Source organism: Triturus cristatus, chromosome 4_2, assembly GCF_964204655.1.
Source record: "Triturus cristatus chromosome 4_2, aTriCri1.1, whole genome shotgun sequence".
NCBI classification, from domain to species: Eukaryota; Metazoa; Chordata; class Amphibia; order Caudata; family Salamandridae; genus Triturus; species Triturus cristatus.
Window position 1 is genome coordinate 871638124 of NC_140586.1, and position 23755 is coordinate 871661878.

At 45.1% G+C, this 23755-nt stretch overlaps 1 protein-coding gene across 3 annotated transcripts in view; it reads right to left on the reverse strand.

Moving 5' to 3' along the window:
* GPBP1L1 (GC-rich promoter binding protein 1 like 1) overlaps positions 1–23755 on the reverse strand; it is a 462270-nt gene that overhangs the window by 249024 nt on the left and 189491 nt on the right. For all 3 annotated transcript variants that reach the window (XM_085602876.1, XM_085602874.1, XM_085602875.1), the window contains exon 6: positions 10263–10335. In XM_085602876.1, the coding sequence (XP_085459002.1) occupies positions 10263–10335 (73 nt within the window). The remainder of the gene's footprint in view (positions 1–10262; positions 10336–23755) is intronic.

A 23755-nucleotide genomic window follows, 5' to 3' on the forward strand; every position in this document is an offset into this window, starting at 1 on the left:
GGTTCATTCTTGAGTCAGATACAAAAGCATTGAAACCCATTAATGAAACTGCAGTTCCATTAGCAGTTACAAAAGTATCCATCAAGTCACATGCAAACCCATTGATATTCTTACATGAAGTCACAGTTCCACTAGTCTTAAACTTGGTGCCCCTTACAACTCAAATGCAAAAGCATAGAAATAATCACATGATGTTGCATTTTCACTTAGTAGAGGTCCAGCTCAAGTCAGAAACAACTGCTTCAAATGACCAGCACAAACCTGAGGGGGTGGCTTTAGTATATAAATGTGAATCCACATTATTAGATTCAAGCAGTTTATCACATTATATATTACCACATTTTTATACATATGGCTTGCAGTGCCTGGAAAATCAATAACAAGTACCACATGTTCTATCAAGATCCAAGAGGGTGATACAGTTCTCTCGGTGCCCAGGGCTTGGGTTACCACTGAGCCCTTACGCATCAGGGGACACCATTGCAGCAGCCATCGGGACACATGGACTCCCCCTGTACGCATTCTATTTACAATGAGTCACTTAAACTGAAAGCATCTATTGGCTAGAGTGGGCAGGTGTATTGATCTCTACCTTCTGCTGGGGTGGGAGGGAGTATAGTTTGAGTGACAGATCAATGGTGAAAGAGTGTGAATGGTGTAGGAGGCCCCTAAAACGATTGGCAGAGGGGAAGCACCATTGCGCTCCTCCCAAGAAGAGGGACCCCATCTCTTGGCCCCCCAACAATGGAAAGTGTTGACTGAGACCCTATATATGTATGTATTTTTTGTATAATATTTATGGAAAACATGAGGCTGGCAAAGACAGTAAAATCACACTTCAGGCCTGACCTAAAAATGACTGACCCTACAATGAAAAAAAATAAAAAAATAAAAAAATTAAACAAGCATTGGTTAAGTCCATAGGAGTTGCCTCTATGAGAACTATCTGTTTTGCCTGTTTTAGCTGTCTGTACAGCAGTGTGGTTGTATAGTACATGTAAAGGTTAAGAAAAGAAAAAAAGGGTTGCAATATTATTGCGTTATTCGGGAAGGGTGGTGTACAACCAAAGAGGGGAGAGGAGTTGGCCTAACGGCTAGGGCGCTCGACCTCGGATCGAATCTCGGTAATGACGCTGATCATCCTGTGATTCTGGGCAAATCACTTAATCTCCCCGTGCCTAACAAAGAATGAATGTGTGTCCTAATGTAAAGTAACTGGTGCTATGTAAAGCGCTCTGATACCCGATTGGATTCGGGTCAAGTTCCCGCTATATAAAACTCTGCAAAAAAAAAAAAGAATCCCATGACTTGGCTGGTTACATGTGGGCGCACGTGAGGGCTGGGCTTGTGGGACTACCCTGATGCGCAGCCCAGTAACTACGCATGGGTAGCCTGGCGCAAAGGGGACTCTGCAGGGTTTAACACTGACCTTTGATGGGCCATGATCTGGGGGATCAACAGGACCCACCTCCGGGCCCCCAATGAGACTGGCAGAGGGGAAGCGTTGTTAAGCTCCTCCCAAGAGGAGGAATGGCCAGGGGCACCATCTTTGGGCCGCCAACGACCATGGAGTAGGGTTTACTCACTGCAACCTCTAGCTGTGGCGGGCATGTCCCTGATCCCTATGCCTGGGTGGGAGCAGGGCAGCCACCACAAAGTACATACCCTACCCTCAGGGTGGAAGGGGAGAAGAGCTGCCACTCCTGAGCAGACAGGGACAGCTTGGAGTAGGCTCCCTGATTAGAACCTAACAAGAAGAGCCATGCGGGGTGCCAGGGTGGGACAGTGCAATCCCACAAATGATTTTTTCTTTCTTTAAAGCGAGACAAACAGGAAGCCATGTGGCAGCATCAGAATGGAAAAGCTGTGGGTGGAGACGGATTATTTATTCATGCTACCTCGCAAGGGAGCAACACAATGCCCTGTTGGTTTCTTAAGGCCCACGTTTCCATTCATGTGGTGGCCCCAAGACAGCAGGGGCACCACCAACGAAGCGGGGGGGGAGGGGAGGGGATGAGAAAGAAAGACGTGGATGAGGGAGGGCGGCAAAGAGTGCTGCAGCAACCAGCCACTCGCCTCCCCCACCCCAAGCAAATCCTAAAAAGGTGATAACCCTATGTCTGCAGGGTCATTAGAATTATCACCACCCTAGCATTTACAACCATTTTATGCAATCCTAAGGCCAGAGCTTTTGCTCGAAAGCTGGGACGCAGCGCCCTAGAGGAGCTGCTTCTATGACTGCACTCTGTGTGCCCTAAGTTTGCTTAAGACAGACAGACATGGTTTATGGTTGTACAAGGACTGATTCAAAGGTGTTGTAATTGTTTACAGTAATGCTCATTCCTAAAAGGATTAAATAATTGACTAATTATAATGTGGGCACATACTTGCAATGCTTTACTAAAGATTGCAGAAGAATTATGGTTACTGATATCATATGGTTGATAATTATCTAATCAAGACTCCATTTGCAGGAACAACCGAGTCTTCCCTAGCAGAGCGAAGACTTGAACGCAGACGCTCTATTGAAATTATTAAAACCAGGGCATTGTCTGAGCACAATTCCACAGCTACCCCTGCAAATGATTGTATTCCTGTACCTGCCCTTGTTGATGATACTCTAAGTACAGAAGGTGTACCTTTCCTGTTGAGAGATTGCGTAGCACCCTGTACTTCCTCTACTGGAACTGTCATCATTGAATCGTCACTTGACCTACCCAGTTCTTCAGGAACTTCGCAAATTGTGTCACCTACCTTCCATAAGCCTAAGAAACCTAAGAAAGCTGTACAATCAGCAAGGCAACTTCCACCACCTGCTAAGAGGAGGCGTAAAGGGATGGAACTTATAAAACAAAGGATGAGCCACACCGTCTTTGGGAAGAAGGCGACCCCCTCCAGTTCTAAAGTTATATCCACTGTAATTACTAAGGACGTGCCCGGATTAGACACTGTTTCCATACCAGCGCCGACCTCTGCACATACAGAGGTGGCACACAACATCGAACATCGTTCTAAACATAATGGGTCCAATATCGAAATCACTAGTAATCTTGTGGATACTTTCGAACTGATATTGCGTTCTTATACTTTAGCAATTGTAGAAAGGTTGGAAAAAATTGAGAACCGACTAGGGAAAATTGAAGCAGACCTTGATGGGAAGTCTTGTCCTATACAATTAAAAGCTCAATCAGAACCCAATCAGGCCCAAGCCCACTCATCCGGGGGAAATCCTGTTGTTAAAACTCGACCACCACCAAGTGATAACGGGTTAGCCGTAAACATAGTTCCTATTAATCCATCTCTAGGCGACCTGTCCCCTGGTAGTAACTTAACAAGAGTGCTAGTCCCGATTTCTAATCCTACTGCGAGTAATAGTATTACTAACCAGCTAAATGTTCCTGTGTGTAACGCGCCAGTTACTACAACTTCCCATCTTACAATCCCTGAAAACAGTATCACTAATGGTACGGGTAACTGTTCAGATGGGTTACAGAGACATGAGGAGGGAGGCCGGAGGCAGATCCAAGGAAATCAGTCTAGGGGTCCCCTACCGGATCTCCCACCTGAGGCTGTCCCCTATGTAGTGATTCTAACGGGGGTTCCCGAGCTTTCAGCAAATAAGATAGAAGGTTTCTTCCAATTAAAGAATAAAATAGTACATTGGCTGGCACTACATAGGCCTATCACTAGTAACATTAGTGGCGAAATAATTCATGTACGCCGGCTCCAATGGTTGGGGGGTAGACCTAAGGACATAAGGGGGGATGTGGTTGTGATAAACTTTAGAGACCGAAATGCAGTGCGTCACGTCTTGAGCTGGCCAGGGGTCAACTCAGGTAGCTGCATTACTCCACGTCCCCTGACCTATTTCTATCCACGATCTGCTGTATTTTCCCACCAGACTAGGGGTTACACACCATCTAGTATTAAACTTCCCGATGTGTCGAATCTCAGGAACTTAGCCATAACGTCAGAAGACCCTGAGTGGAATTTGGTACCTACTAGGCCAGGTTTCCCTGTACATAGGAGCCGGGATCACCCGGCACTTTTTACCCCACTGGAGGTCTCTAACCGGTTTAACATTCTTAGTGGTTTGGATACTTGTGATTGAAGTTTACAGCCACCCGGGGAGGAGCTAGTGGGTACGGCTGAGACTTTGGATAGGTTTTCACCCACTGATTTAAGTATACCCGATAGAGGTTTCATTCCGGCTGGTGTTACTATCAATGTATCAATCAATTTTGCTCGTAGCATAAAATTAACTACTCAAGGAGACCGCTTAAATGATACACCTAATCATGGTCTAAATAATCACGAGATTTATGCTGGGGCTACAGGCTCTTCCATGCTAAACAACTCCCAAGATAAATTATGTTATACTGATCATTCGGGAGAGGGTAACGGAAATAAGTCTTGTGAAAAATGGAATATCAATGGCACAGAAGTTTCTGTAACTGTCCCAAATGACACTACTTGTAATGCGGAGAGCCAGTTTCTAGTTTCATGGAATGTGGCTGGTTTAAAAAACAAGTTGACCTCCAGTGACTGGGCCACTTTCATTGACAATTTTATGATAGTAAACATGCAAGAAACATGGGCTTTAGAACCCCAATATAGAACTGGGTATCTCCACTTTGCAATACCTGCAACAAAAACAAATAGAGGGAGACCCAAGGGGGGATTGACTACCTGGGTAAAACAGGACGACGGTTTTACCATTTTACAACTTGAAATTGATTCAAGGGATATTCTGGCGATTAAGCTGAAATCTTTATTGTTTGGTGAGCTTATTATTTTTAATGTATATGCCAGAGGAAAGCCAGGAGGGAAGCTTTCAGAAGTTGTAACAACACTGGGACATTATGTCAATATTTGGAAGGGACGGGCTGATATGCTAATTTGTGGTGATTTCAATTGCTCCTTTGAGCCCCTGGATCAAACTGACCTGGAGCTTACGGAGGCAGAGGATGTCTGCTGGCAGATTCCCAGTCTTAGCCTTGCCCCTATCAAACGGTGGACCCAGGCCGCCCTACAACTCAAGACTTTCAGTCTTGAGTATGGTTTGAGAGCAGTGAATGGCAGGACCCGAGGTGATAAGCAGGGCAATCCAACTTTTAATAACGGATTGTGCACCAGTAGAATAGATTATATGCTGGCAAATCTTGAATTTTGGTCTAACATACTTGACATGATAGTTATAGAACGTATTGAAAGTGACCATAATCCTTTAAGCCTTGAGCTGCAGTTATACAAAGGGCAGGGGTCATTACATGTAGATTTGATAGGCGATATCATCTTGACAAATGATACTCGGCGGCTTAGATGGGCAGAGTGTCTGTGCAAGCCTGAAATGATTAATAAAATGAATGAAATGGTAAATGAAGCAACAACTGAAATGCGGGGGCAGCTGGATTTTGAGGACTGCTGCAGTAGGGTAATTCATACCCATTCGACCCTTTTTCTTAAACTTAGTACTTTTTTTAATATTCCCAGGAAAAAGCACCCTGGTAAGGGGAATAGAAAACAAGCATCATGGTATGATAAAAATTGTAGGCTCGCTTACAAATCCTTAGCTGATGCTGTGCGATCCACCGATAGGGAAGTTATAAGGGTGGCAAGGATCCACTACAAAAAGACACAAAATGTGGCGAAAAAAACCTGGGACACTAAATACTGGGACGAATTATTGGTAGCCAGTCAGTCCAGAGATTCAACGGACTTCTGGCATCTTGTGAGGTGGGGCATGGGAAACCAAAAACCAGCCCCGGTTAACCATGTCGCACCAGAAAAATGGGTAAAGCACTTCAAATCCCAGTTTGCAAATATGAATAATGTCCCGCCACCCGTACTAGCTTCTCTTAGCCCCCCTCTGCCAGTTACTACATTAGTGTTCACCAAAAAAGATGTTGAATGTGCCCTCAATTTAATTCCTAAAGGTAGGGCTCCGGGTCTAGACAAAATTCCTGCAGACTTGTTCTTGCACAGTAGATCAGTCTGGGTCCCTTATATCGAATTATTGGCGAACACTCTGGCTAAAGGCACCATGGTACCAGATCTATGGCGGGGAGCTGAAATCGTACCAATTTATAAGAAGGGTGACCGAGCTGACCCGGGAAACTACAGGCCAATTAGTTTAATAGCCTGTATTCAAAAAGTGGTGGCCAGAATGGTCCTTCTCAGGGTCCAGACCTGGATTGAGGAATCAGGAATTATGTCCACTTTACAGGCTGGTTTTCGACCCCTGACTAGCACGGTGGACCAAGTTTTTAGATTTTCCACAATATACTGGAAATGGGTGATTCTGGGGGGAGGCACACTGTATGCAGCCTTTGTTGATTTAAAGGCTGCTTTTGACTTAGTACCGAGAGATAGGCTGTGGAGAGCGCTCCGTGATCAGGGCATCCCACCCGAATTACTTGCAATTTTGATTACATTACATGAAAATAATTATGCGCAGGTTAGGTGGGGTAACCAGAGCCAAGTGACTGACAGTTTCCCAACTGAAAGGGGTGTCCGGCAAGGATGTGTGCTGGCACCCACATTATTTACATTGTATATAAATAAAGTTATTGAATACTACCAAGACTCTACAACCGATCCACCTAAACAGAATGGCATCCCCGTCCCCCTTCTGATGTTTGCCGATGATACCCTCCTATTATCTAAAACACAGGAAGGGTTACAGAAGGCAATAGTCTGCTTTGAAAAGTTTTGTAATGATTTCGGCCTTTCCGTTAATGTCTCCAAAACTAAATTTATGACAATGCATAGGCACCGGATCATCAAGGGCAGAGTTTTTATGAATGGGGAATTACTAGAGCAGACTGACAGCTTTAATTACCTGGGCATCACACTGGGCTCCAGGTTACAGTGGAAGCCTCATGTGGCCCATTTAATCTCTAGGCATGCGCAACTTTCAGGCGCATTGCTTAGAGAATTTAAGCTGTCAGCCACCAAACCCATAGCCCCAGTATTAAAAATCTATGACTCGAGAGTAAGATCTTCCATGCTGTATGGAGCTGAATTGTGGGGGATGTCTGATATAGCAGGCTTACAAAAAGCACATAATAGGTTCCTTCGCTGTATCACAGGCCTCCCAAAATCTACACCATTAATACCTCTTCGCATGGATTTGGGGTGTCAGAGTCTAGAAAATATTTGTAGATTTAGACCAATTGCCTATTGGAGAAGACTGTGGGTCACCCCTGAACTGAACCACTATGCGTTGGCACTTTTGGAGACGCGTAATATGGATACAGGGGAAAAAATTCCCTGGTTCAGAAAGGTAAAAATCCTTTTAAAGTCCTTAGGAATGGGGGATCTATGGGACAATCCACAGGGGACAACAATTCCCACCAAACAGGAGTTGAAAGAGGCCTACTGGACATATACATCCTTGGTGGAATTCCAGTCACATACAAACCCTTCACATACCAAGGTTTTTTTGGAGTTGAAACATTCTATTGGGTATGAGGAGTACTGGGATCTGATCACACTGCCTCAAGATAGGAAATTATATCACCAGTTCAGGGTAGGTACTCTTCCATTGAACACGATTACCTGTAAATGGGCATCTAACAAAAATGATCAAATGTGCCCTTTCTGTAAGATATTTCGAGAAACCATAGCACATATTTTGTTTATTTGCCCTGTATATAAGGCCCCCCGCCTAAGATGGATCAGAGCAGTTTGCATTCAGAAGGGTATAAAGACGGGGATCTCTGCACTAAGAATATTTCAATCCGATAGCTCTGAAATAATAGTGATTGCCATAGCTAAATTTCTGAAATGGATGTGGTTAATAAGAACCGGGAAACTGAAAGCCCTTCAGCTGCCCTAATTGTAAACCAGTATAATGACGGAACTTTTTTACACTTTTTAGTACTGTTTTTATGGAAAGCAGATATTTATTTTTTTAACTGGTCGATTAGGAATACCGCTTATGCAGTAAAACAAATCATGTTGCTCCTAGCACTAGTACCATGAATTCTATAATTACAGCCCAAAAAATTAGAATTGTTTAATGATGAAATGTTTTTTAAATGTGTCTTTGTAAATAATGATGAGTTTTGTTTTTTAAATTGTCTTTTATGACTTGAAGTCGAAATAAAGACTGTTTGATGATGATGGTTACTGATATCAGTGATGAAATGACTACAATGACATGTGATTCTGCCCTTTAAGGATAGTAACATTGACATCGTTTAAAGTGCCACAATCCTACTTTGTGCTATACTGTACAGGGAGGGGAGTCCAGTAATTTGAGGAATCATGACCCTTTAGGGGTCAAATGTAATGTCATCAGAAGCATTTAAACCAGAATTAGGTATATATGTAAATTACTACCTATTGAGTAAAGCATGTGTAATAAATGTACTTGAGAGACGTGTGCTACAAGGAGGTGTTTGGCTCCCAGTGAGGAGATGGATTGTGAACACAACTAATTGCCACTTTCCTTACAATTAGTTTTCCATATCTAGTCATGGCAGCTGCAGGTCCAGGACCTGCATGCCTTCCTGACCATGAAGCGGAATGACAGCCTTTGGGATGGGGGCCCGCTGGAAACTCCAACTTTGTCAAGGTATCAAATTCACTGGCCAAGCAAAACCTTTGCAGTTTATATTGGTGCTCTTCTCCGCTTACCCAAGAGGCATACAGGTTGATGAGATTAACATGCTAATCAGAAGAGATAATTAATTCTTTGCCTACACTCCTCTTCTTTCAAGAGCCTAAGTACTTCCCTCTTGGACCTTTTTCAACTGAGGGGAGGTGCAGACAGGATCAAACGCGACACCAGTGGACATATCGGAGATTTCTATGGCGGCATCGGCCATGCATACTGCAGTGAAGGCAGTGACAGAAGCTGGGGCCAAAGGACCGGTGTCATATGGTACCAAAGGCATTAACCTGGGCAGCCGAAAGATGTACCAGTGGTGCGCTGGAGGAATCCGTGGCCCTGACAAAAATTACAAACACAGAGTTGAGAAACGCAGCTAGGTCCATACCTTGTGCCATGAAATCTGGATAAGATGGCTGTGGTGCCGGGATTTTGGGATATGTTAGAGCCACCACTAGTGGATCTGGGAGTGTTGAGGCAGTTGACGGCTGAGGTGAGATCTGCTCCGATAATGGATCTGGCTGGGTAACAGCTAGGAGATGGGCAAGTTGTTCCTGCATAGCTAATTCTGGTTCAGAGGATGAAGATTCTGTGGGAGACAGGGGTCACCCAGGGGAAGAATTTTTTTATTTTGTTTGTTTCTTGTGCTGCTTCTTTTTTCCAGAGAAATGAGATTAAGACGACTCAGAATGAGCCATCAAGCGACAACAGCTCAACCAGTCATTAAGGACTGTGCCATGAAGAGCTTGGCCTCTGGCTTCTTGATTGCCTCAGGGTGCACACGGACATGAACCACAGGTAGGGAAGTCTTAGTCCAACCTCAAGGACCACAAACAGACAGAATGAAGGTCTGTTATGGACATCTGTCCCCCACAATCCTTATATAAGCCTTGAAGCCAGAATACTTGGGGGACAGGGGCTTTGAAGACCTAGTTCTGCACGTGTACAAAGCTTTGGGTCTGCGTCTAATAAAGGGAATGGACATTGATGACCCAGAGTTGGCATAATATGGCTTTGGTGACTTCATCTGATGCCACCTGCATAGATATGAAGCCAGCATACTGGCAGTGTGACAGATTTGGAGTTTCCAGATCCAGTTTTGACAACTGGGACTATTCTACAGCTAGAAGTACTCACCAGAAGCCGAAATTATTAGTAAATTCTCACACAGTTATGTTCATGTGGGTGCTCAAACAATGTGCACAGGCAACTCATTAGGCAAAAATACCCCTATGCAAGTCAGAATATGAATGATTTTGCATGCAGTTTCTAGCGTGTTTTATTTTCAAGGGCAAAGGCCTGACACAGATGAAAATTGTCAGAGGCTCTGGTTAAGACCAGCTGTTTGAGATATTAACACCAACTGGCCAAGAACAAGTTCAAACTACTTTTAGGTGGTCAAAACATAATTCCAGGATCAGTTGAGATGCAATTTCATACATGACGGTTTTCTAATTGATTGCCGGTATTCCACCCACGTGTATATCTATTTTGAACTAACCTATAGAAGTTTCTACTCCATACCAGAGTTACAAAATACAGGATGGTCTGATTTGAGAACTTTTATATTCTACTCATTCAGACCATCAATCTTAAATCAGCAATTTATCTTAAAGGATACATGCATTGAAAGTTTGAGACTTACCCCACACTCCAGACGGGGTACCTACAGGCTTGTTATAATTATTTGGTCGCCCGGCTTCCGGATTTAAGGATGGCTGCAAATAGAACCAAAAAAATCAAGTTGCATACTAAATAGAGTACATTACAGAACAACTTTTCCTCAGAAAAGACAGACATGTATTTTATATATAATTACAGTAAGTAATCAGCACACCTGAATGGACAAGGGCAATACACTTTTGATAGCACTACTGTGATGACTCCATTATTCCCAGTTGGTAGCATGTGCTCTGTTCCAATCTTGTGGGTTGTGTATAGAATCAATCTATAGACCAGTCCTCCAAGCTGTTTAATCCTCAACTGTGTGGTCACTCCTGCACAGCCCATGGAATCTAACCAGCAAAAGCCACTACCCTAGAGTATATACATCCACTCACCAGCTCCCCTTTAGAACTATAGTTGAAGGAAACAAAATGGTTACTTACCAGTAGGAGTAGTTTTGCAGCTTGAAGAGTTTTCTGGATTCACATGCTGTGCATCATTCCGCCATCTAGTGGTTGGGTCCGGAATGGTCTTTATTTCCCTTCCTTTTTAGGTCTCGTCTGAGCCAGCGCTTTAGCGCTGCTCTGGCGAGACTTCTAGTAAGCGAGTTTTGGAAGTGCAAACAGTGGCTTTTCAGGCCTCCAAATACAGTGCATGTGCGCTGGGCGCGCGCACCATTTGGCAGCCTGAAAAGCACTGCCTGATCACTTTCACGGCCGCTTTGATGTCCTCAGTGAGCCGCGTGGCCACTGAGGACATCAAAGTGCACACCATTTGCCACCCCCTTCTTGCTTGTTATTGTCTAGCTAGGTGTCGTCCTTATTTCCTTTGATCCCTATCTTTCCCTTTCTCAATCTCACCCTCTCCCTGCCTTTTACAACTGCGGCCCGCACCACTGTGCCCGCCCCCACTCCCCACTCCCCCCTCCCACTCCCTCCTCGTCAGCTTCAATATACAAAATAAAATTACCGATAGCAACTGTGAATAATGGGGGTGTTATTCAGCTCGTGGTTCTAAGTGACGTCATAGACAGCGCAAGCTTTACTCTCAGCCATTTGATGTCACTCACAGCCTGTCCATGAATAACCTCCTGATATTCACAGTTCTCCAAGTGACGTAACCAGACCTGCCACCCGCGGCGCCCCCGAGTTTGCAGTCTGGTGCAGGTAAGAGCAGGTGGGGGCGACTTGTTCCAGGGCAGGGGGCTACGGGTGACTTGTTCTGGGGTACGGTGGTAGTTCACAGAAACGACTTGCTCACCTCCTCTGCCCCCAAAAAGAGTGACCCCCCTCCCAGCTACTGCTACGCCACTGAGTTCTCCTGCTATAATCCTATATGTGACCGTCCTCCCTGGCGCCTAGTGTATTCCGCCACCATCTTGCACATTATCTTTTCCATTCCCTCTTCATAGCTTTTCATGCCTTTGCCGTCAGTCCCTCCTTCTCCCCAACATTCCCTCCGCTTCCTTCCCACCTTTCTTCTTTTCACCCTTGTTCTTTACCATCTTCATTTTCTACTTTCACTTTCGTCTTTCTTGTTCCTCCTCACGCCTGTCCTTCCCTTCTCCTCACTTCTTTTCTTTCCCACTCACAAAGTCCGTAGAGCCTTTCCTTCTTACGCCCCTGCTGCTTCCTTTCCTCTCCCTCGTGTCTCCTCCTGTCTTTCCTCTGTGCAGTGTTCACCCCTTCCTCGCCTTTCATTTATTCCTTCCTGTTCCTCCAGTTCCCCCTCCCATTTCTCATCCTTCTGCCATCTTCTTTATCTCCCTTTCTCTCTTCTCCCTCCATTCCTCCTCTTCCCAATCGTCTGTTCTCCACCTCTTCTCCTTTTCTTTGTCCCCGTGTCTATTTTCCTTTATTACTCCCTCCCCTCTCTTCTCTAGATCCTTGTCCCGCCTTCGCTCCCCGTTATATCCCCCTCCTTCCTTATCTCTCTCCCTTTTCTCCCCTTCAATATTCATCCTTCCCTCCATTTCCTTCATTCCTCTCGCCTTTCCTGCTTCATTCTCCCAGTGTTCTTCCTTCTTTACTCTTCCTCCACCCCATGTTATCCACATTTCCATGCGGGTGTTTGGGGGGGGGACACTGTTAGACATATGCCTTTCGATCCTTGGCGCGTCATCCTTGCCTCCCCCCCTCCTCTCTGGTTACCTCTTCCGGTTTCACATCCTAGTGTGACTCTTTTGAAAGTCCGGACCTGATAAGGGAGGCGCCCAAGTCCCCAGTCCCTTCCAGCCCTTGGAAGGGCCGCTTATAGTAACCCCAATAAACACGTGGGTGCTCTAAAGATTTGTGTGTGAGATTTGTCACCTCTGAGGAGGCCCAGGCTTTTAGTGTGGGCCTCCAAGTCAGTCATTTAATAGCAAGCATTAGCAGAGCCAAGGGTTCTGGCTTCAATGTGCTAAAGTATGTAAACATCCTTTCCATAAGACTGTGTTGGCACCTTAAAGTCAGACTTATTGGATTTGCCACTGCACGTTTATCAGTGTATGGCGCTCTCCTGCTGGAAAAGAGCTAATCCGAACTCAAATATTACAAAAGTGAGAAATCAAATTTAAAAAAAATTCCTTTATACAATGCATGCATGGCAAATAATTTAATGTGTGTCGATTTAGTGCACTTCTGAGATGTGCAATATTCCAACGTGCATTGAATGCAAGCACTCCATAGGTGGCTGGAAAACACCAAACAACCACTCAGAGGAGAGAGACATCCTTGGTCCTCTGGGCGGAGCCATAGTGCACTGTTTGTATGTTTGAAAGAAGTGGCACTAATAGGACTGGCAGACAGCTGTGCTGACAAGCCAAACCAACAAGCATTTGCAATGCATTAGGTCTCGCATTTACGCGAGTTTGAGCTATTGGCATTGCAAATAACAATGCCTATTGGCATTGTCATTTACAATGCCAATAGCTCAAACTCGCGTAAATGCGAGACCTAATGCATTGCAAATGCTTGTTCTTGTTTTGGACGCTGTCTGCCACCATTTGGTGTCAGGTACGTCCCCTGTATGACGTCAGACGGCATCCTGGAGGTCGAAATACGTGCTGGTCATCTTCGGATTCTTAATTCAGTTTTTATGTTGTTTAATCCTTGTGATGGTCCTTAATTATAGTTTAACGTTGTGCTTTGCTTCCCCAACTGTTTGTGTTCCTTCTAGGGGAAGGCTGGGTGGGTCGCATGTGATTCCAGAAAACTCTTCAAGCTACAAAACTACTCCTACTGGCAAGGAACCATTTCGTTTTGCAGCGTGAATCCTTTTCTGGATTCACATGCTGTGCATCAGCTTATGTGGCGGTGTTTGGGAGGCTGTGGTGAGAGTAAGACTTAGGAAACAGGTTATGAGGCACCCTTTGTCAAATTCGAGCTTCCTTATTAATTTGTATATCCACACAATAATGCTTTGTAAATGTGTGCGGTGATGCCCATGTTGCTGCCGCGCAGATGTCATCGATGGGTACATTTGCCAAGAAAGCCAGTGTTGCTCCTTTCTTCCTAGTGGAGTGAGCTGTTGGTTGTATTGTTAGCTCTTTTTTGGCATTGGTATGGTTTAGTTGTATAGCTTGTACTATCCATCTTGCAGTGGTTGCTTTAGTGACAGCTGAACCTGTGTTGGTATGAAAGTAAGCCACAAATAACTTGTTTTTCTTACTTGTTCTCTTTTTTGCAGATAATATAGTAGAGCTCTCCTTACATCCAGAGTGTGGAGGCTTTTTTTCTGCTTTAGTTTTTGGTTCCTTTAAGAAAACTGGTAGGATGAAGTTTTGATTCAAGTGATACTTAACAACGTACCCACAGATTTGACCAAGATTACCTTATCCTTGTGGATTTGTAAATAGGGCTCTTGTATAGTTAATGCTTGTAGTTCACTTATTCTCTGTAGCGGTGTGATTGCAATGAGAAATGCTGATTTGAGAGTAATATGTTTGATATCCACTGTATGCATGGGTTCAAACGGTTTTCTCGATAGCTGAGACAGCACTGTATTTGAACTCCATGTTGGTACAGGAGCAGTTCTTGGAGGGCCACTCTTTTTGCTCCTTCCAGAAATCTCTGGATGAGTGGTCTAGTAAAGAAACTTTTGCATGCTTTCCCTCGTGTATGCCACTATGGCCGCGAGGTGTGCCTTTAGGCTGGAAAAATTGATGTTGCTGTCTAGAAGGTAGGCAAGATATGTGACTACTGTTTCTTGTGTATTTATTTAGGCGTGTTAGAGTTGCACCATGTGATATATTGCTTCCATTTAGCTGTATAGCATTTCCTTGTGGACTGTTTTCTTGCCTGCCTTAGAATCGCCATGGTTCTGGACGGCAGTTTGAGATGTCCAAATTCTACGTATTCAGGCGCCAGGCCGTTAGTTGTAGCGTCGCTGGTTCTGGGTGGAAGATTTGGCCCTGTTGCATTTTCAGCAGGTCCTGGTCTCCCTTGGAGAGTTGTAGGAGAGTTTAGTACCATGTCTGTTTTGGCCAACAGGGGGGCAATGAGAATCATTTGTTCCTGGTTCGCTTGCTCTTTGTAGTACACTTTGTATCAGGGGAATTGGTGGAAAGGCGTAGACAAATGTCTGAGACCAACTGAGTGAAAGTGCATTACCCCTGGACAGGTGGGTTGGAAACCTGGATGCAAAGTTCTGGCACTTCTAGTTCTGTATTGTTGCGAAGAGATCCAACACTGGCGTTCCCAGGATGTTGAACAGGTATTGTACTGTTTGCTTTAGCTCCCATTCATGTGTGCAACTGTTTTGTCTGCTTAGCCTGTCTGCTGTGACGTTGTCTACTCGTGGTAGATGTACTGCTTGCAGATTGATCTGCTGTGGTATTGACCATTGCCAGATTTCTTGCGCAATTTTGCTCAGGGGAAAGGATTTTGTTCCACCCGGTTTGTTCAGGTAAAGCATTGTATTTGTGTTGTCTGTTTGTATTAGTATGGTCTTCCCCTGAATACGTTTCTGGAATGCTTTGAGTGCCAGAACAGCAGTTCATTTCAAAGAAATTGATGTGTTTTATGGAGTCTTCTTCGCTCCAACGTCTATGAATCTGTAGCTGGTCCAGATGTGCTCCCCAACCATTGAGGGATGCATCCGTGGTGATTGTCACAGATCGAGTTGTGTTCCTGAAGGGTCTCTCCGGTGCTATGTTGTTGGATACCCACCATTGTGTCTCTGCTTGTATCTTTTATGTAACAACCACTAGATCTTCCCAACTCCTAGTGGCTTGTGACCAGCTGTTGGTGATCCATTCTTGAAATGGTCGCCTGTGTGGGCGTGAGGGAGGAGTAGTATGCATGATGCCATCATGCCTATGAGTTACATTATCTTCCTCACTATCCGAGACTGCCCCTCTGGTAGAGGGCTGTTTCCTTGTAGATAGCTTGTATCCTGATAAGCCTTTGCGTTCTCTGTATTCAGTTTTGCCCCATGAAAGGTTTTTTCCTTTTCTGGGTTCATTGATTATTTTTTGTGGTTTATTGAGAAACCCAGACTTTGACGTGTTTGGATTATTTTCTGCACATGACTTTGGCATATTTGTTTTGTGCGTCCCCTTATTAGCCAATCTCGTCCAGATAGGGGTATACATGGAATTTTTCTCTTCTTAGGTAGGCGGCCACTGCGGCCAGACACTTGTGAACACCCGTGGAGCTGATTTTATTGAATTGGTAGTGTGTTCCGTTGTGTAGGAATCCTAGGTACTTTGTGTTTTATGTTCATTGGAATATGCAAATAGGCGTTCTTGAGGTCTATTGTTGCTAGGAAATCTCCTTTTTGGATTATTTCTTAAAGGGTACACATTTTGAAATGCTGTGTCCGTATGAATTTGTTTATGAATCTTAAGTCTAAACTGGGTCTCAGGGTTAGGTCTTGTTTTGGTACAAGGATGTATGGTGAGAAATTTCCTTTGTGTCGTTCCTGTTTTGGTACAGTTTCTATTGCTCGTTTTAGATACAGTTCTTTGATCTCTGCGTTTAGCAGTGTGTGTTCTGATTTGATTTTTGTTCTTATCCTTGGTGGATTTGCAGGTGGGGTCTTTGTTAACTCTATGCAATATCCGTGCGGTACCGAATTTAATATCCATTTGTCCGTTGTGATCCTTTCCCACTGGTTGTGAAAAAAGGATATTCTTCCCCCCCACTGGTGTTGTGTGGGTCCTTTTTTGTGTGGAAGTCAGTTAGAGTTATTACCTCTACCTCTTGAGGTTTGGCCTCTTCCTCTGCCATTTCCTCTCCCTCGAAAGGGCTGCTTCTGTCACCAGCTTTGGTAACCAGACTGTTGACCCACTTGTTGGCTTGTGTTTTGCCCCTGGGACTGTTGTGACATCGGTTGGTTTTGGCCAAAGCTGCCTCTTCCTGTGGTCTTTGTTAGAGAAACCTCCTCTCTTGAAAGATCCTCTTTGTTGTAGGGCTCCCATTGCCCTAGCGGTTTCATTATCCTTCTTGATCTGTTGAAAGGATTCATCCAGTTCCTTCAAAAAAATCTTGTCCGTTAAGAATCCTGAGTATGGCTCCCATGCACATTTGCCGACTTGCGGGGCCTGCTGCAGCTAGTGCAGATTTTAGGCAGGTATCTACATTTTTTCCCTCTTGGACCACCGCTCTTGCTCTTTTTTTGTCCTCCTCTGGGAGTCTGTTTATAAACTTCTCCATTTCATACCACTGTTGGTGGCCATATCTGTTCAGCAGGGCATTTGAGTTGGCAATGAGCAACTGTGTTACTGCTTCTTTCTCCATTCTTCTGTCCACTAAGTCCATCCTTTTACTCTCCTTTTCTGGTGGAGGTCCTGTATTGGAGACTGCGTCAGCTCTCCTTCTGGCTGTTACGATGATGGAATCTGGCGTAAAGTTTCCATGTATATATTTTGGGTCCTTTGAAGAGGGTTTAAATTTTTTCTCCACTTTAGGAGTTACCCCTCTGTTAGATGCTGGCTCCTTAAAGGATTCCTTGCCTTGGTCAGAATACTTGGCAACATGGGTAGGTATTGTGTTCCCTTTGTTGTAGGTGCCATGGTTTCGAGCAGGAAACATCTATCCCCCTTGTCTTCCTCTAGGGGCACCCCAAACTGGTTTGCGGACCTTTCAACAAGGTCATTGTAGGAGGCAATATCATGTGGGAGAGATGCAGTCGAGGGATAGTTGCAGATCTCCTCTGGATTCTCAGTGTCAAGATCGTGCCATTCGTCCTCGAAGTTTTTCGTTTTCATCCTCCTCCGGTACGTTATCGTATTCCTCGGGATCTTCGCCTCGAGGTTCCGGCGTTGGTGGGGATTGGAGGATACCATTTTCCTCTTCTTCGGCGTCGACTGTTTCCGGTTCGACTTCCAGAGCCTTAGGGATTCGATACTCCTTTAATGAATCAAACTACTTTTGCCTTTGCAATAGCGCAGCCATTTCTTCCTCGAGTCTTCTTTTCGACTTTGAGGGCCCTTTCAGTGTCGGATGCTGGGGTCTTGCTTTTCTTTTCAACATCTAGGACTTTTTTGCGGGTTCGTTGTCATCCACCCTCCTTGGCTTGGGAGCCTTGTGCGACTTCCCCTCTTCGGCAACCTTTGGGTGCGTGCCGTGGGTTTCTTTTGGTCGCAGCTGACCTTCAATCGCCTTTTTGTTTGGCGTCTGGCTGCCTTGGCTGTTTTTTCCAGGTTTGTGGCCCTTCAGTTTCGACTGATCTTTGGTTCTTACCTTGTCCGTCTTTTTGTTCGATTCCTATGCCTTCTTCTCAGCACGTCTTTTTTCAGCATCTTTTTCTAGTACGTCGACGTCCGATCCTTTGTGTGTGGATTCCGCAGGAGCTTGCTGTTCTTCTTCTTCGCACAAGAAACCCATCTCCCTAATGGAAGGTTTTTTTGTTGGCATCGAGATTGTGGCGTAGTGGGCCTGTCTCTGATTTTGGCGTGTCTGGAGTGTTTTTGGCAGAAACGCTGCACAGGCCTCACAGTCTTTATCCTGGTGATCTTTGGGTAGGCAGAGGTTGCACACGGTGAGTGGATCATGCTGTGTGTATCTGTGATGGCAGTTAGAGCAGAATTTAATAGAGGGCTTATCCATGGCCCCTACCTTGTCATTTGTGGCCCGGAGTGGTCCTCTGGTGTTGAAAAATACCCCGGCCGTTGTGCTTCTGTCTACGTCTCTGCAACGATGATCGATCTCCTCTCGTTGATCCTTTCGACGACGATCTTTTCTTAAAGTTTATTCGGGGAAAAACAAACTTTTCTGCGGAGCTTCCAGACTTGCTTCCAGACCCAATGGCAGGAAAAAAGAATCTGCAGATGGACACCACGCACATCGACCTCCAGGATGCAGTCGGAGATCATAGAGGGGACGTACCAGACACCAAACAGCGAACAAAACAAGAAGAAACAAGCAGTGGCATAGCCAATAGGTCGCACCTTTGGGACCTTATAAGTGTTTAGAAAGAGCTATTGTGTTATTAGGAACACAAGCAAAATCTGCAGGCATGACCAACTAAAATCAGAACGCAGCTGTTCTTCGCTGTATGAGCGATCTGTGACCTGGTACAAGCAGTTCGTGCCCACGTCTGCCATCAGGCAAGTCTACAAGGACATGGTTGAAACAAGCCTATATTACTGGGGGGTGAGAAGGGTGCCACTCAACTGTTTTATAAATAGAGCAATTATGTTTTGTAAAATATGAGTTGATTAAAGAAAGATGGGGGCTTGTTTTCAGTTTCCAATCAATTTTCCGGAAACTCTGTGTTGCATGCCAACTCTTAGAAAGTAATTTGCAATTTTGCTAAGAAACTACTGTTAACAGCCAAGGCGGCCAGGAACTTCCAACTTGTTATGCAAGTGCCCTGGCTAACAGAATAAATATTGTGAACTTCTTGTACCCTTCACATCCAAACAACCAAAATGATTGCAATGGAACAGTCAGTCATTAGCAGATGCTACCATGACAAACTCACTACGTTGGTCACTTTAAACTTGTATTAGTGTGCTGTGCTACGTGTGGCTTCCAAAACCCTACTAACTTCATACTGTTTAATAAACCAAAATGCCACAGCTGACACTTGCTACAATGCATGGGACTTCCATTTACGCCACTGCTTCAGATTCCTAGACAATGAGCCGCCCATGTTGTATCTTCCCAATAATCTCCCTATGCCCTATGCCTTTCCCCAAAACTCTAGCTACATGTTACTACATTATCCTGCTCTACAATGCCATGGGACTAGCAATTCAATTCCACTTCTCAAACATGCCCTCTAGATCAGATTATTTGCAATGCCTCCACTGGCTGTTACATCCAATATTTGTGTTCCTGATTAAGTCAGCATGGTTTAGTACCCTCCTCCGATTTAACCAGCTCATTGTGCAGCAGGGCCATCTAAATGTTTCTTGTATGCAGCTTGCGTAGCACCATGAAAATAAATGTAAGTAATCAAACAGACTGTGGAGGCTCCCCTTGCCAATGTTTTTTTTTTTTTTTGCAAATGGTAATATCATTAATCAATCAATGCTTTTCGTATCTCCTTGGAAACACTACATCAATTTTGAAAGATCCTGCCTTCACCTCGTAGGCACTCAAAGTTCACCACAAGAAGCATTTGCGTTCATACGAAAGTGAGTTCTGGCAATGCCCTGTTCCTCAATTAAGAGAAATGTCACATTGAATTGCAAAAGTTTGCCCAGCAGCACCTACTTTTACAACACAATCCTGTTTTCTACGGCCAAGTAATAAATCATATCAGATACTGCACTGAGGCACGAAAAACTAGTAACCAACTGGCATTTCCTTGTTCTTTTACTCATTAACTGGGATGATGTCACTGTTCTATTTGGGACTCGATTTATGATCTAGCACTTCCCGTGTCAGGCCTTGATCTCAAAACATCCTTCAATGTAAACGCCTAAATGGAGTTGTGTAATAAGCTATGATCTAATATAGCAGTGTTAGACCCAAGCACTTTAACAATCATTTACAGGTGATGACAATGCGCCGAATAATGTATCTCTGTATCACATACTTTAGTAGGTAATAAGTGGGGAATGAGTTTGTAATATTTTATTATATTTAGCATGTCTAACACATCACGTTTACAAATTATCTAGTCAAAGAAATAATTACAAAACACCGAATATTGGACTACTGGTCAAACTCAAGATACAGCAAGTACATATCATAACATCACTTTAGAAAACATAAAAGCTACAGCACTCTGGGCCACCCAGGTTTTGAATAACACGCATATTTATTGAAAGCATGTTGAAATGGTTGGTAGATATTAAAAATACACACACCTCTTATGAGCCAGCCTAATCGATATCTGCCACACGTAAACACCAACGCGAGACCTAGTTGTTTCTGTTCCTCGTATGTAAAATCATGCTGTTACACCTCTACCAAAGCTTTACATTTAAAGACCGATATATACAGTTCTTCGAATTTATTCTCCAGCGTTTGCAGTCAAGGAGACCAGCTTGGCCATCTGTCTTGTGCGAGCAGCGCTGAAACACAGGCTGTTGTGGATGCCAAATACTAATCATATGTTGCTGCGTTCTGATTTTACATAAGCTTCCGTTTTGATTTCTTCGATTTTTTTTTAGTTGGACGTCAGCAATGGGGATGCCGTTTCAACATATTAATCTCACACAAAGTAAACAAACAGAGGGAAAACCACAGTCCCCCTTCAGCTTACCTTAAAAATATCAGACACGTCCTTCCCTGCCAGTTATGAGCTCTACTCTACAGCAGCCCCCCCGGTGGACTCAATTTCACCAACCCACGGCGGGGAGCCCAGACAGGGTGGGGCGAAGGCATGGTGTGTTTTTTGCTTCTCTACTTCTCGTCGGCTCCCGGGCTGCTTCGAGCTTCTGTTTAAGACTCCGCTTCCAGTCACCCTAGCACAAGCAGGCAGAAAATCTCCCGCCTCCGCTGCTGCTGCCTGAGCATGTTGCCAGTGCCTCCCCGGGAGCACCTCACAGCTCGCATGCGGTAGCGAGAAAGACCAGCTCGGAGTCCGTACAGGAAGCTTGCGCAGAGCACTTTCTACTTCCCCATCTGGGGCTTGCTTTTCAGTTACAGTTGATTAACTTAGGCAGGCGAAGGCAACCGGAGCTGTTTTTAAGAGATTGATGATTTACGCAGAGACTGGCTGCCGTTTCTGCATGTAGCTTTTTATTAATGAGGTTCTGTAAAAGTTATTAATGTTACCCACTGACAGCAGAAAATTCAAATTTGTCAGTCAACCAAGAAAAGCGAAACAAGCCCGGGAGTGGTGCGCACGCTAAGAGGAATTTTTAAAACCGCCCGCAGTGGTGCACCAGGGCCAGTGCAACCATCTGTTTGCAATTAACGCGACCGGTCGCAATAATTGGAAACAGATGGCGCTGTTGCTCGCTCCCGAGGACCCTAGGTCAAGGACTAGAGAAGACGGGACATGCACCAGCCTTGAGCCAATTGCATGCTGTCTTTCTTAGAAAGACGCATGCAAAGACCAATAGGGGGAGATACAAAAAAAAAAAAAAAAAAAGCACACGCACGTGTGTTCAAAGTTTTAAAGCGTCGCAGAGCAACACTTGCGTGCTGGCTCAGGCGAGACCTAAAAATAAAATAAGACAATTCCAAATCCAACCACTAGATGGCGGAATGATGCACAGCATGTGAATCCAGAAAAGGATTCACGCTGCAAGACTGGGTTGTTGTTGCAGCATCCTCCCCTCACACACTTTTTGTCTGGTATTTGATGCAACTTTGAAGAGTACTGGGTCCCTGCTAACCAGGTCACCAGTACCAGTGTTCTTTCCCCAAAATGTACAATTTCCCCACCAATTGGCAATCGCTTTAGCGTCTTCTATAAGTTACTAGTAAATGTTACCCCTGGTAACTAGAGCCTGAGGTACTAAGGTGTCCCTCAAGGGCAGCAGCACAAATGATGTCCCCCTACAGGACGTCTCACCAAAATCATGAAGGGCTGCTATTGCAAGCTGCATGTCTTGGTGCAGACCAAAAGTGAATACACAACCTGACACATCTGTGTGTGCCAGGCCCCCTAACACTGCATGTAGTACTTGTAAGTCACCCCTACAGCAGGTCTTACAGCCCTAAGGCAAGTTGCTAGGTATTACATGTGAGATCATACCTGCATGAGCAGATATGCCCATGTGCTGGTCAGTTCCATTACTACCAGTGAAAGTGAACAGGGAAGCAATTTTTTAACATGTGCTGAACACTGTTGAAAACGAGTTCCCCCAGCTACACAATGGCTTCACTAAAAATAGGGATGTTTGGGATCAAACATCTCATATTGATAAACCCAAACTGATTCCAGTGTTGGATTTACTGATGCATGCACAGTGAGCACTTTAGAGTTGCCCCCTGAAAACGTAACAGCTTCTGGTGTGCTCATTCACTAATTCCTGCCAGCCTGTCACCTGAGACACTAATGTGACCTCTCGGGGTGAAAGCCTTTTGCTCTCAGGAGTCCCAGAACAATAGCCTGTGCGTAAAGAGGGAGTCACAATCCCTACCACATGATGACCTGCTGATTGACCTCCTAGGCCAGGTAGCTTTACAGAGCCGCCGCCTTTGAAATGCAAATCGGTCTCCCCTCACAGGAACGGAAGCAGGCCCCCTTTGTCCAGAGCCCCCTTGGCACCTGGCCAGGCGGAAAAATTAGCTAGTCAGGTAGACATGCCAAGCCAGGCTAGTACCACACCTAAGGTGGGCTAAACTGATGTATACTTGACTTTTCAGAAGTAGCCTTCTTTGTGATGGCATACTGAGGAATTCTGAGACAGGGTTATGCCCACTTTCCACAGGAAGTGTTGCTATAGGAGGCATAGTGACCCCAAATGTCAGTGCCCATTGGCTAGTTCCCTACACTCCACCATTGCCCCTAAATGCAGTACTTAGGGGAGCCCCTGGCAACAAAAAAATCAGATCCTTACCACCTGAAGAAAGAAGACAGACAAGAAGAGTCAGACAGCAAGAACAGAAGACCCACAATGGACGTGGCCCTCAGCTTGCCTGCTGAATTCGCCTATTGCACCGTAAGTGGACTTGTTCTACAGCTGCAGAGTCCTCAAAACATGGGAGACCTACCAGACTTCGCCCAAGAAACAAAACCTCCAGATAGACAGCAGAACTGTCCCCCTGCATCCTGCAGACAGCAAAACAAGGACCAAGAGGACTCAGGACCGGTCAAAACCAGATGTCGCTAAGCACCACTGTACCTGAGCCCTCCCAGCCTGTGTCCAAGTGGGCTAACGGTGTCAGCGTGGTCCCCAAGGTTCAAGGTACAGAGTCCACTGTGGAGTGACTCCTCGTGTACTCCCAGATGTTGCCTGCAGCCACAGATGGCAGGCACACTGAACCGCGCGTGTTGCTGGACGGAGTAACCCGACACCCAGGAGACCCTCTGCAACCAGAGGGGAAGAGGACCAAAGGTACTCCGACGTCCCCCAACATCGCAAGAACCGCAGCCATTCGGTGGCTTCACTGGACTGGCCTTCCAGTCCCCTCCCGC